This window comes from Scyliorhinus canicula, chromosome 5, assembly GCF_902713615.1.
Source record: "Scyliorhinus canicula chromosome 5, sScyCan1.1, whole genome shotgun sequence".
NCBI classification, from domain to species: Eukaryota; Metazoa; Chordata; class Chondrichthyes; order Carcharhiniformes; family Scyliorhinidae; genus Scyliorhinus; species Scyliorhinus canicula.
The window spans coordinates 211,876,164-211,891,333 of record NC_052150.1 but is presented as its reverse complement, the minus strand read 5'-3'; the positions used below and the strand labels follow the sequence as shown (position 1 = coordinate 211,891,333).

The following is a 15,170-nucleotide window of genomic DNA, read 5'->3' as shown; positions in this document are numbered from 1 at the left end:
CTGACGACCTGAAATCAACCTGGACCAGCTGCCCACACGGGAGCAGCTGCCGGAGCTGCAGTCCCAGGCCTGGGAATTCCCCTACAGCGGCTGCCAGAGACCAGGAAAACGCCCGAGAAGCCAGGGCCTTCACTCTATAAGCTCCCAGAGACCTGGAAAACACCACAGAAGCCGGGACCGCCACTCTGCTGCTTTCCAATGACCAGACCAGCATTGCAGCAGCTGCAGCCCTCCCAGCCCCAGCTTCCAACCCCACTGACCCGGAGAGCTGCGACCCCCTGCAGCCCCCAAGCACTCCTTCCTTCCACCCCTCCCCCCTTCCCCCCCCCTTCTACAGTCACCCCACACTCCTAAAAAAACAACTCCCACAGCCTAACAATCACTAATACTGCTCTTTTAAATTTACTTTCAGGTCTAGAGATCCTCCGTCCTCTGAAGGATGACCGTGATCTGGAAAGGACCCTGCGTCCCCAACACACGGACCCGGCTATCGCCTCATCTGCAACCGCGATCCCAGAAACGTCATCCACTTACCGCCCTTCACCCCATCCACGCCGGACAGTATGGTCTGGACTTCCACCGACGGTGACGACAAGCTGCAGCCCGACAGCAACCCGGAACGCTCGACCGCGCAGACCCACCCACCGACGCAGGAACCGCAAGCAAGGCAACAAATCCTCCATCCACACACCGACCAGAGTGAATAACCTCATTGGACACAACTATTCCCTTAAAACTGCATACTCTCACCGTCTCCCTGGCTCGAAAAGAAGCAGTCACTCCAGGAAGCGTGGAAAACGTGCAGGCCTGCAGGCGAGAGTGAAACAACGCGGCCTCAAAGCCCCTCTGCCTAGATTACTCCGAGCTAATGTCCAATCTCTAGAAAACAAGCTAGACGAACTTAAAGCCAGACTCACTTTTCAAAGAGAACTAAGGGACTGCTTTGTGCTCTGTTTCACGGAGACATGGCTCACTCCTGCTTCACCGGACTGTGCCCTACAACCAGAGTGCTTCTCAATCCACCAAATGGACCATACGGCGGCCTCAGGCAAGGCAAAGGGAGGTGGGGTCTGCCTCCTGGGGCCTAGATGTAGCAACACTGGCGAGTTTCTGCTCCCCGGACCTAGAATACCTGACGCTAAAATGCCAGCCCTACTACCTTCCGCGGGAGTTCAGCTCCGTTATCCTGGTGGCAGTTTACATCCCACCCAATGCGAACGTGAAAATCGCACTGGACAAAATATTCACCACCACAAATAGCCTTTGAAACGAAACATCCCAAGGCCTGTTCATTGTAGCTGGGGACTTCAATCAGGCCAAGCTCAAGAGTGTACTACTAAGTTACCACCAACACGTCACCTGTTCCACCAGAAGCCCAAACATCCTAGACCACTGCTACACAAATATCAAACATGCCTACAGCTCTATTGCCCGCCCACACTTTGGCAAACCTGACTACAAAGCTGTGCTCCTGCTCCCGGCTTGTAAGCAAATACTGAAGCGGGAGAATCCGTCAAAGAAAGTTGTGCATTGTTGATCTGAGGAATCAGATGATCCCCTACGGGACTGCTTAGAGTCAGTGCACTGGTCAGTATTTAAAAACTCTGTGACCAGCCTGAACGAGTACGCCACTACAGTAACTGACTTCATTAGTAAGTGTGTAGAAGACTCGTGTGCCAAAGAAGCAAATCCGCATGTTTCCCAACCGTAAACCCTGGATGAACAGGGATATCCACTGCTTGCTGAAGTCTAAGTCTGAGGCGTTCAGGTCAGGCGACCCTGACCTCTACAAGAAAGCCCTATATCATCTAAAGAAATCCATCAAAGATGCCAAAAGACAGTACCGGACCAAGCTCGAGTCCCAGGCTAGCCACACGATCCCCGCCATCTATGGCAAGGTCTGCAATACATAACGGGCTACAAGGTGAAAGCATGTAAAATCGTCGGCTCCAAGCACCCCTCCCTGATGAGCTCAAAGCATTCTAAGCCTGCTTTGAGCAAGAGGTCAGCGAGAGCGAGCTCTCCACCCCAGAAGCCGCGGATGAACTTGTATCTGAGATCACCACTGCAGACGTCAGAGCAGCCTTCTAGAAGGTCAACCCACGGAAAGCCACTGGCCTGGATGGGATATCCGGTCTTGCGCAGATCAGCTGACGGGGGTATTTTCAGACATCTTCAATCTCTCTTTACAACAATCGGAGGTCACTATCTGCTTCAAGAAGACGACCATCATCCCTGTACCAAAAAAAAGTCAAGTGGCGTGCCTTAATGACTATCGTCCAGTGGCTCTGACATTCATCATCATGAAGTGCTTCGAAAGCATGGCACGAATCAACTCCAGACTCCCGGATTGCCTTGATCCACTACAGTTCGCCTACCGCTGCAACAGGTCCACAGCAGACGCCACCTCCATGGCCCTGCACTCTACCCTGGAACACCTAGATAACAAAGACACCTATGTCAGACTCCTATTTATCAACTACATCTCAGCCTTCAACACCATCATTCCTACGAAACTCATCTCCAAACTCCGTGGCCTTGGCCTCGGCTCCTCCCTCTGCGACTGAATCCTGAACTTTCTAACCCACAGACCACAATCAGTAAAGATAGGCAACAACACCTCCTCCACGATCATCCTCAACACCGGTGCCCCACAAGGCTGTGTTCTCAGCCCCCTACTATACTCCTTATACACATTAGACTGTGTGGCCAAATTCCCCATCAACTCGATTTTCAAATTTGCTGATGACACCACCGTAGTGGGTCGGATTTCAAACAATGACGAGACAGAATACAGGAATGAGACAGAGAATCTGGTGAACTGGTGCAACCACAATAATCTCTCCCTCAATGTCAACAAAACAAAGGAGATTGTCATCAACCTCAGGAAGCAGAGTGGAGAACATGCCCCTGTCTACATCAATGGGAACAAAGTAGAAAGGGTCGAAAGCTTCAAGTTTTTAAGTGGACAGATCACCAACAGCCTGTCTTGGTCCCCCAATGCCGACACTATAGTTAAGAAAGCCCACCAACGACTCTACTTTCTCAGAAGACTAAGGAAATTTGGCATGTCAGCTACGACCCTCACCAACTTATACAGATGCACCATAGAAAGCATTCTTTCTGGTTGTATCACAGCTTTGGTATGGAGCCTGCTCTACCCAAGACCGCAGGAAACTACAAAAGGTCGTGAATGTAGCCCAGTCCATCAAGCAAACCAGTCTCCCATCCATTGACTCTATCTATAATTCCCGCTGCCTCAGAAAGGCAGCCAACATAATTAAGGACCCCACGCACCCAGGACATACTCTCTTCCACCTTCTTCCGTCAGGAAAAAGATACCAAAGTTTGAGGTCATGTACCAACCGACTCAAGAACAGCTTCTTCCCTACTGCCATCAGACTTTTGAATGGATCTACCTCGTATTAAGTTGATCTTTTCTCTACACCTTGCTATAACTGTAACATTATATTCTGCAGTCTCTCCTTCCTTCCCTATGTACGGTATGCATTGTTTGTACAGCATGCAAGAAACAATACTTTTCACTGTATACTAATACATGTGACAATAATAAATCAAATCAAAAGATCTGTACTTCAATAAGTTTTACTTTGAGATGATAGACTAAATGAAATACAAGATGCTTAATGCTATCTATATAACAAAGTTTTACACAGAACAACCTTTAATTAGGTGCAGCTGAGCCTACTGTTTGTTATTATACCTGGAGGAATACTAATATTTGTATCTTCTTTGACCTACAGCTACCCAGAAAGTCAAAGAACTATAAAGTTAATCGATTTGAACCTGAGCCCAAAACCGACGCAAACTATCTTCTAATTCTCTTCACACCACTGCTTCTCTTTCTTACAAATACTTTTTTAAAAATGCAAATATCAACTCTGGTATTTGGAGACTTCACCACAGACAACAAATATAATACACAAGGTGTATGCGTCCTTACTCAAACCCTTTATTTTGAAACTTTGCTACTGAGTTTCAAATATAATTCTCTCACATTTAAGAATAAGCCTAATGATGTTTGAAGCTGAACACAGCTTGTGTGGGGCTTCAACTCTGGCATGGATCTGTTGGACTGATAATAATAATCTTTATTAGTGTCACTATTTCTGTGCTGTAAATGCTTTGTAATATTATATTCCACATTACGGAGATAATCACACAAAATTACAGTTTTAAGGGTTTTTTTTTAACATTTAATCACCTTTTCCCATGTTTGCCAAACAACTATTCCAACGACAAAAAACCTTTCTCTTATGCTCTCTTTCACCAGTTGAAATGAAAATCGCTTATTGTCACGAGTAGGCTTCAATGAAGTTACTGTGAAAAGCCCCTAGTCGCCACATTCCGGCGCCTGTCCGGGGAGGCTGGTACAGGAAGACTGTGAAAGCAGAAACGCTACAACTTTCCTCAAAAGTACAATTTGTGTGAATGCACTTTGTGGCACTTGCATGGATTGAGAATGTGTTAGGAGACAGAGTAGGAATAAATGGGCTTTTTGAAGTGGCTGGCGGTGACTTGTGGGGTCCTGCAGGGATTAGTGCTTGGGCCCCAGCTATTTACAATTTACATTATTGATTTTGTCCAGGGAACCAAATGTAATAGTCCCAAGTTTGTTGACAACACAAAACTTGGTGGGAATGTGAATGGTGAGGAGGATGTTAAGAGGCTTCAAGGTGATGTAGACAAGTTGCGTGAGTGGGCATATGCATGGTAGTTGCAGTATAATGTGGATGATTATGAAGTTATCCACTTTGGATACAAAAAACAGACTGGCAGAGTTATTTAAAGGGTGATAGATTGGGAAATGTTGATATGGGTATCCTAGTACACCAGTCGCTGAAAGCAATATGCAGTGTTAGGAAGGCAAATGGTATGTTGGCCTTCATTGCAAGAGGACGAGTACAGGAGCAAGGATGTCTTACTGCAGCTGTACAGGTCCTTGGTGAGACTACACAAGAGTATCATATGCAGTTTTGGTTTCCTTACCTAAGAAAGTATGTACTTTCTTACAGAGTACTGTAAAGGTTCATAAGATTAATTCCTGGGTTTGCAGGATTGTATGAAGAGAGGTTGGGTCGACTGGGCCTATATTCACTGGAATTTGGAAGAATGAGAGGGGATCTGATTGAAACATGTAAAATTCGGACAGGGCCAGACAGACAGGATGCAGGGATGTTGTTTCCTCTGGTTGAAGAGTCTAGAATAAGGGGTCTCAGGATACGGGGTATGCAATTTAGGACTGACTTGAGGAGAAATTTATTGACTCGAGGGTAGTTCTACCACTTGAATGTGAAAGCAGGAACACTGCAACTTTTTCCAAAAGGACAATGGGCATGAATGCACTTTGTGACACTTGCATGGCTTGAGAATTGGTGAGCTGACAAGGAAACAGAGGGTAGGAATAAATAGGTTTTTTGAGGTGGCAGGCTTGTGGGGGTCCTGCAGGGATTAGTCCTTGATCAGAGCAGTAGTGATACCTGTCCTCCTATATGGCTCAGAGGCGTGGACTATGCACAGCAGGCATCTCAAAACCCTGGAGATGTACCACCAGCACTGCCCCCACAAGATTCCTCAAATCCATTGGCAGGATAGGCGCATCAATGTCAGTGTTCTCGCTCAGGCCAACATGCTCACCATGGAAGCATTGACCACGCTCCATCAGCTCTGTTGGGTAGGCCACATCGTCCGCATGCCTGGCACGAGACTCTCAAAACTAGCACTAAACTCTGAGCTTCAACATGACAAGAGAGCCTTAGGAGGACAGGGGAAATGCTGAAAGGACACCCTCCTCAAATCCTCTTTGTAAAAAGGAGGAACTGAAAACCTCCGGTTTCATCGCTTAGAGCACGCTCAAGCCAATCATCAACTAAGATGCATGTTGCAACCCACCCACTTGCTCCTCCAATCACTGTCTGCTCCACCTGTGGCAGAGACTGCATTGGAATCCTCAAGTCACCCGACAACTTATTTTTAAGCAAGTCATCACCGACTCTGAGGGACTGCTAAGAGAGACTAGAGCATTAAACCACAATTAAAGAACAACCTGCATCATTTGGCTGCATATTTAACTTCTGTTGTTCAGGCAGGTCATTCTGTGCTCATCAGTGCAAGTACAAGCACTATCAGATCGGGTGTAGCGTGTCCAGGTCATTCTTTGCTGCTCTGCTAATTTCTTAGAACACCATTATCCAACGTACCACAGTTAAACTTTCCGCTTTCTTCACCTTTGTGACCTCTCTCAATGAGCCTGCCAATCTGGTACTAATTCCGTGTTTCTTTTTTGCTCTGAGTCCATAAAATCATAGGTGGTCACATGGAGGCCCCCAGGGTGAGGGGCATCTGACCGGCTTGAAAGGATATTGGAGCGGGTGGGGAAGGTTCCAGTTATTGTGGTCCACGTTGGGACAAACAACATAGGCAAGACTAGGAAAGAGGACCTGTTGGGGATTATCAGGCACTAGGAACTAAATTAAAAAACAGGTCCTCAAGGGTCATAATCGCTGGATTACTGCCCGTGCCATATGCAAATTGGCATCGGGATGACAAAATTAGGAAAGTAAACATGTGGCTAAAGGAGTGCAGGAAGGAGGCATTTCATTTAAGGGCAGCACAGTAGCATTGTGGATAGCACAATTGCTTCACAGCTCCAGGGTCCCAGGTTCGATTTCGGTTTGGGTCACTGTCTGTGTGGAGTCTGCACATCCTCCCTGTGTGTGCGTGGGTTTCCTCTGGGTACTCCGGTTTCCTCCCACAGTCCAAAGATGTGCAAGTTGGGTGGATTGGCCATGATAAATTGCCCTTAGTGTCCAAAATTCTATGATCTATGATTAACCTAAGACAAAAGTTCGGCACAACATCGTGGGCCAAAGGGCCTGTTCTGTGCTGTATTTCTCTATCTCTATTTCATGGGGCATTGGCATCAGTCTGTACAGTTGGGGCAGTCCCCATTTGAACCCATCTGGGACCAGTATTCTAGCTAAATGGATAAATAGGGTGATCTCAAGGACTTTAAACTAGCAAGTGGGGGGAAGGAAAGGGTAACATTACAGGAAATAAAATGGTTAATGGGAAGCAAAGGAGCAGGTTAGCAAATGGGAAGGTGGGTTCAACTACATCAAAGGTTATGAAAAGAGATAAAGAGAAGAACTCAGGAGATGTTATTAATGGAGGGGTTAGGATTTAAAAAGAAGGTATTAAAACTAGCAGAAAGGCACTCTACCTGAAAGCTCGTAGTATTCGAAACAAGATAAAAGAGTTGACGGCACAAATCATTGCAAATGAGTATGATTTAGTGGCCATTACAGATACATGATTGCAGGATAGTCACGAGAGTTAAATATCCAGGGGTATCAAATTATTTGGAAGGACAGACAAGAAGGTAACGGAGATGTTGTAGAACAGATATTTTTGAACAGTAAAGGAACAAAGGATTACGGTGAGCGGGCAGGTTAGTGAAGCTGAGTCCACAAAAAGATCAGCCATGATCTTATTGAATAGTGGAGCAGGCTCAAGGGGCCAGATGGCCTTCCCTGTTCCTGTTTCTTTTGCTCCTATGATTGTCATATCAAGGCCAGCTCTTTCAAAGAGTTGTTCAATCCACATCCAAGAAAAACTGGGTTGAGATAGCTTACATCCAACAGGAGGCTCTCTAAACGTACAGTCTCTTAGCAATCCCTACTTAGCCTTACTTGCAAAAAATCCCCCCCCACCCTGTCCCCATTATTATTTTGAAAATATTTTATTCAAGGTTTTTTACATATATATATACATAATATTAGAAGAACAACACATCAACCCAACTAAACAACAACAGATCTCCAACTCGCCCCAGACTCCTGGATCTTCCGGCACACCAAATAATATCGCCACCTCCGGACTTGGCACCACCCCCACACCCATGCCCTCAGACAGAACGTCAAGAACCCCTGCCAGAACCCCCTCAGTCTTGGACACGCCAGAACATGTGGACATACACATACCGTCTGCACCTAGCTTCCAACCCCGCAAAGAACATGCTCATCATCGCCACCATCATGTGGGTCCTATGCACCACTTTAAAATGAAACAGGTTGAACTTCGCACACGACGAGGATGTGTTCACCCTCCGCAAGGCCTCTTCCAAAGTCCCGGCCGACATCTTCCCCTCCCCTATTTACTGCTCCAACACTGGCAGCACCTCTCCCCTCACAAAATCCGGTACCTGCATGTACCTAAAGCCACTCTCCCCTTGGACTACTCATACAATTCCTCCAACACCTCCAGACCACCAAATTTGCCCCTATAAACAGGTTCCTACAATACTCAATCCTCACCTGCTGCCACCCCCGAAGCCACACGTCCAGCCATGCTGGCACAAACCTATAGTTGTTGCATATTGATGCCCACAGCGACATGCCCTCCAACCCTAAATGTTGCCTGTGCTACCCCCACACCTTTAGAGGCAAGACCACCACTGGGCTCACCAAGTACCTGGCCGGTAAGAACGGCGGAGGTGCCAACAACAGAGCCCTCAAGCTTGTTCCCCTACTCGACGCCACCTCCATCTGCCCCCAGACCGACCTTTCCTTTCTTGCCCTCTCAAATTGATCGGGAACATCTTATTCCTTCCCATTTTCAATTTATACCCCGAAAACCGGCCAAACTCCCCAAAAATCTCCACAATCCCTCCAATGCTGATCATTGGGTCCGAGATATATAACCAGTCAGCTGCATATAGCGAGACCTAGGCTCGGCATCCCCCTCTCAAGTACCTCGACTCCTTACGCGCCATTGCCAACGGCTCTAATTGCCAAGGCAAAAAGCAAGGAGTGTGGGCATACCTGTCTTGTCCCACGATGTAGCCCAAAGTACCCTAAACTCATTTGGTTCGCCCAAACACTCGCCACCGGCGCCCTGTAGAACAGCCAGATCCAATCCACAAACCTCTGCCCGAACCCAAACGCATCCTACTCGCCTTCTCCCCGTACTCATACACTACTCCTCTGGCTCTCCGCAACTGCCCACCACCTTCCCCATGGACACTAATCCAAACTCCACCTGGAGCTTCTGTCTCTCCCCTAACAACACCTCCTTTGGAGCCACCAATACCTTCGATCCACCTTCAGAATCTCATCTGCCAGCCTTGCCCTCCACCCTCTCCCTGTGCTCCCAAATTAAAATAAATTCCCCCCTGACCACCCCCTTTAGTGCCTCCCGCAGCGTGGTGGCTGTGAACTCCTAGTGTCATTCAACTCCACGTAGCCCCGGATGGCAGCCCTCACTTGCTCGTACACTCCCTCATCTGCCAACAGTCCCACGTCTAACCTCCACTGCGGCCATTGGGCCTCCCACTGAACCAGCTGTAAATCCATCCAATGCGGCGCGAGGTCTGAAATCACAATTGCCGAATACTCGAGTCGGCCACCCCTGCCAGCAGCACCTTGTCCATCTCAGAAAAAAAAAATCAATCCAGGAATACACCCGGTGCACACGGGAGAAGTATAAAAACTCCTTCGCCCTCAGCCTTCCAATCCTCCACGGTCCGCCCACTCCCCCATGCGCTCTCTGAACCTCCTCAACTCCCTAGCCTCCTGGTTCCCATTAAGTGTATATGAGCAGTAAATTACAACTTAAAGGAATCTCTATGGAATATTTAGTAATCTATTTCTCCTGTAATATAGAAAATAAGAGCAGGACTTGGTTGTTTGGCCCTTTGAGCCTGCTCGACCATTCATTTAATAGATTCATAGAACAGCACGCAGAAATCCAGTTGTGGCCTAACCAGCATTTTATACAGTTCCAGCATAACCTCCCTGCTCTTGTGCTCTGCTTTAACTAATAAAGACAAGTATCCCTTATGCCTTCTTAATCAACTTATCTACCTGCCCTGCCACCTTCAGGGATCGGTGGATATGCACTTCAAGGTCCCTCTAATCTTCAGTACTTTCCAGGGTCCTCCCATTCATAGTGTAATCCTGTACCTTGCTACCCCTCCCCAAGTATATTACCTCTAACATTTCTGCGTTGAATTCCATTTGCCACTGCACTGCCCACCAGACCAGTTCTTTGACATCCACCTGCAGTCCACCACTCCACCAATTTTCATGTCACCTGTAAACATCTTGATCATACCCGGGTTCAATGCTGGTCTTGCGTCACTGTCTGCGTGGCGTCTGCATGTTCTCCCCGTGTCTGCGTGGGTTTTCTCCGGGTGCTCCGGTTTCCTCCCACAGTCCAAAGATATGCGTGCCAGGTGGATTGGCCATGGTTAAATTCCATCTGCCACTGAGCTGCCCATCTGACCAATCCGCCTATACCCTCCTGCAACCCATGACCTTCTTCACTGTCAACCACCCGGCCAATCTTTGTGTCATCTGTCTGACACAGAAAAGCATAGCAGCACAAAAATCTATCCAGTCAATCTGGCTGTTCTGGAAAAACTCTCCACATTCAACACTCCCTTCATCTAAAGTTGTTTCACCTTAATTGCCTTTTATTTTTTTTTTAATTGTCATTTCTTTTGGCACCTCACGCTGACGTACTACTTGAAGTTTAATATCACAAGTTATCCATTTCCACAATAAATGGCCGAATTAGTTCACAGCATGATTTCGGAGCTGTTTGGATATTTTTCACATCTCTAACACAAAAGCCAGCTGACAGGTATAAAAATGTAAAAAATATATTTGCAGCAGATGGGGTTAGAGATAGATATCAGCCACTATCTAACTGAAGAGCAGTCAGGGGCTGACTGACCGATTCCTGTTTCTATGTTAATTTGAAAACTTAATCGTGCTAAAATCAGAATATGTGAGCCTAAGGTAAGCCTATGTGAGTATCATCAATTATCCGTGGTAATGTTTCTTGAGAACCTGAAGATAGCTTCAATACTGCGCAAGGCACATCTTCATTATCATCTTGGGTAACTAAGATAGTCCACTGCTCTTCCAAGGCAGATATTTGATTTATGTACAGATTTACCAATATGACACATGTTTTTGAGGGAAGTGAGTGACGTTAATGACAATTTATGAGTGTTACCCGAATGCTGTTGCGTTCTTTACAGAATACTTTCTAATAATTAAAAAAAAATTTGGTTTGAGTTGTATTTCTGAAATCTCCACATTGTGTAAAAGAACTAGCCGTGTAACTGAATTGTCTGTGTAGAATAAAATAATACATGGTCAGCCATACCTGCCCCTCAAATGGACTCTGTTTCTTTACTAATTTGCTTTCCATACAGGATTCATCCTCTGATTTTTCTTCAGCTCTTTGGTGTGGAGGCAATGGAGGGTTTTTATTCTTCAGTAGGTGTTTCAGCAGTTCATTCCCTGATTCTTGCTTTGATCCTGACACATTTGCTCCTGCAGCTGGACTCGGTGTTAAAGCAGCAGGCTGTTGTAGACTGACCTTTCCTTCTACTTTAACAGAATTCTGAGTTTCCACCTTGGGCTGAGAATTATTGTGGCAGTGTGTGGTTTCTGTCCGTTCCACTTTCACTGTGTTAGTTCTAGCACCTTCATTTAACAGACTGTGATCTGCTTCAGAGGACACACCAGCCTGTTGCACCAGAAGCCTGTGCGGTGCACTGGCACTGGAAGAAAGTTGCCGTTCAAGTTCAGATGGAGGTTGGTGCTGATTTGAATTATTAACCAATTGATTTAGCTCTTCATTCTCGTGTTCACCTTGATGAAACACAAAGTCTCCAGGTAGATTCATTGGTGGATTGGCAGCAGAGTCAGAATTGCAGGGTGTAGTTGGTGCAGTGATATCAGAATGAGGAGTAGATGGCGTCTTGACAGAGTCACTGTCATCATCTTTCTTCTTCTTTCTATTTCTCCTCTTTTTCCCCTTTTCCTCTGGTATAATATTGGAATAAAGTTGAATGAGTGATTGACCTGGACCTGGATAATTGCCTGGTAGTTGCATTCCACTATCTGGGCCAAACTGAGCTCCATCACTATTCCCTCGAGGTCCGGTCGGCATACATGGTCCAAAGGGAGGCCGTGGCTGATTCTGTGGAAAGGCAAGTCCAGTTGGTACCTGATTCATAGGATGGATAGGTGGACATCCACCTGGGACAGCATGACCCTCAGGCCCATATCCTGGTGCTCCCACTGGTCGACGGTCATTGCACTTCATGAAAGATGTTTGAGGTGACGAGTTCATGAATTGTGGAAGTAGATTCTGTTGTTGGGGAGGAACAAGTCCCATCTGCTGCACCTGCTGTTGAGGCCTTTGAGACTGCATGAAATCACATGGTAAATCAGAATTAAAATATGGCATTTGTGACAGGGTGGGTGAGTTTAAATCTGCCATGCCTTGCTGCTGCTCCATTTCCATTCGCTTCTGCATGGCCCGGTGGCGCTCCACTTCCTTCATGAGCTGGACTCTTTGTCTTTCCTGTTGTTCTCGTAAACGCTCTCTCCGTTCCCTCTCTTGAAAACACTCACTGAATGGGTTGTTGTCATCAAATTCAACTCGCGGTGGTACATTGGACTGTTGATTTGTTGTGACTGTAGCCGCTTGAGTAGATGGAGTGCTCGTCGTTGGCAACTGAGATGGTGCAGGATGTTGCACCCTTGGGCTACCCATGGGAACGTGGGTAGGCGCAGTTGCATTCGGATTGCAAGGTTGCCACTGGGGAGCATTTGCCATTCTGGTTGCATTTGGCTGGGCCGGAACAGGCATCTGAATTTGTTGTTGGGGCTGTTGCTTTGGCATTATTGAGAAACTCTGTTGAGTTACTGAGGATGGTGTCCCGCCTTGGACTGAGGCAGGCTGGGCTGATCCAGTAGGCATCATGGTGGGTGATGGCATTGAGCATTGTTGCTGCTGTTTGATACGATATTCCTCCATAAGCTCGGAATGTTCCTTTTGCTGTTTTCGAATCTGAAAAGTTAAAAGTTTATAGATCAAAAATGAGGTCAATCTTGTTGGAATTTGAATCTCGTTATCTAATCGGAAACAATTCAGCAGGAATTGTAATGGATAACACAGAGACTGAATAAACAAATAGCAGAAAATTTAAAATATCACAAGCAGGATCAGAAATATCAGGAAAAACTTTTGAATCATAATAGCATGAGACAAATGATTGAGAAATATCAAGGATGAAAAAAACAAAATGAGAAATGAAGGTAAACTCCTGGAAATTATCCATGCATTATGCTAGTCTGAGCTTCCAACAGCTCAGCTGGTTAAAGCGGTGAGTAGTTGAATCATACTGATCAGGAATGTTGTGGCCTGGACTATTTTAGTTGACCTCAGCTGAGCAAAAGGTGTGGGAACTGTCAATCATCTCAGAAAAAAGTCAAGAAGGTTGGCCAGGAATCCGACTCTGTCCAGTGTCTCGGTGAGGGGTGGACCTGCATGTGAAGGGGCATTAAGGTGAGCACAGGACCAAGACTAGCTGCAATGCCTGCCCCCTTGGGACAACCTGCTGACACTTGCCGTGCCTGATGACCTTTCAAAATCTCCCCAAAATATAATATTGGGCTGGAAATGGGAAATTACCTGCTCCAACTGCTTCTGCACCATACTTTGTTGCTCAGTTACATGCTTAAGCTGCTCTGCATCTTCCTCTGGAAACTCTCGTCCAGCCTTTTTAGCAGTCCGCTGTTTAGCGGAGAGTGCCTTCTTAGATTTTCGATGAGCCCCAATCTGTTCCTCAAGGTATTTCTGCTGCATTTGGAGGAGCTGCTGTGTTTCCTGGAGCCATTCTTCATACTGCTTATTTTGTGCATCATCTGGAGATGAACAATATTTTTAAAAATCATTTTTATTTCCCATTCTATGCTAATTTATGACACTTTAATTAGTGGGAAAAAATAAACTTGCATATATTACAATGCCATGCATAATCTCAGGGCATCCAAAAGGGCTCTACAGTCAATGAGGTACTTTAAAGAATTTTTTTAAGAGTACCCAATTCATTTTATCCAATTAAGGGGCAATTTAGCGTGTTCAATCCACCTACCCTGCACATCTTTGGGTTGTGGGGCGAAACCGACACAAGCATGGGGAGAATGTGCAAACTCTACACGGACAGCCAGGATCGAACCTGGGATCTCGGCGCTGTGAGACTCTAGTGCTACCACTGCGCCACCGTGCTGCCCTAATGAGGTACTTCTGAAGTATCGTCACTGTTATAAGGTAGGAAACAATAGCCAATTTGCACACAGCAAACTCATACAAACAGCAATGTGGCTATGGTCAGTTCATAAATATTGGTGTTGGTTGAGGGATAAACAGTAGCCAAAGCAAAGTCGGTAGATCCCCAGCGTTTTTGTGAAATGGTGCGAAGAGATCTTTTACTTCCAACTGAAAGATGCCACCTCCCACAATGCAACTTCCTCTCAGTTCTGTGCTGCAATATTGAAGTCGAGAACTAGTCAGTTACAAAACTTTAACAGCTTGCATGAAACTGGACATGCTGATTTCCTAACAATCCAAATGCATCTGCGATTGAACTGCTGCAGAATAGCCCAAATAGAATCATAACCTGTCTAATGAGGCACAAAGCCACAAAACCATTGTCGTGATGAGTACCAAAGTGATCCTGCCAAGTTTGACCAACCCACAGCCCATGGACCAGATGTGCGAATGTGCGCAAGCGAGAGAGCGTGCGGGCGAGAGATTGTGCATGCATGAGTGACAGCATGAATGCGTGAGTGACAGCATGCACGTGAGTGAGTGTGCGCATGCGAGAGAGACAGAGCGCATGCGAGAGAGAGAGAGACAGAGAGCACGTGCAAGAGAGACAGAGCGCGAGCGAGAGACACAGAGCGCGTGCGAGAGAGACAGAGAGCGCGTGCGAGAGACAGAGAGCGAGAGAGAGAGAGACAGAGAGCGCGAGCGAGAGAGACAGAGCGCGTACGAGAGGGAGAGAGTGAGAGCGGGCGCGCGAGAGTGAGAGCGGGCGCGCGAGAGTGAGAGCGGGCACACGAGAGTGAGAGCGGGCACGCGAGAGTGAGAGCATGCGCGCGAGACTGAGAGCATGCACACGAGAGTGAGCAGGCGCACGCCTGAGAGCATGCACGCCTGAGAGCATGAACGCGTGAATGAGCGCGGGAGAAAAATAGAGTGCGTGAGACAAGAGAGCGCGCGTGAATGAAAATGCATGCGAGTGCTTGTGAGAGAGCGCACATGATAGACAGTGGCGTGAC

The 15,170-nt window shown here is 46.8% G+C and overlaps 1 protein-coding gene across 11 annotated transcripts in view; it reads right to left on the bottom strand.

The window, feature by feature from the left end:
- kmt2ca (lysine (K)-specific methyltransferase 2Ca) overlaps window positions 1–15,170 on the bottom strand; it is a 537,383-nt gene that overhangs the window by 54,498 nt on the left and 467,715 nt on the right. For all 11 annotated transcript variants that reach the window (XM_038798420.1, XM_038798425.1, XM_038798416.1 and 8 more), the window contains 2 exons: window positions 13,519–13,751; window positions 11,197–12,894 (listed from right to left, as the gene is read on the bottom strand). In XM_038798420.1, the coding sequence (XP_038654348.1) occupies window positions 11,197–12,894; window positions 13,519–13,751 (1,931 nt within the window). The remainder of the gene's footprint in view (window positions 1–11,196; window positions 12,895–13,518; window positions 13,752–15,170) is intronic.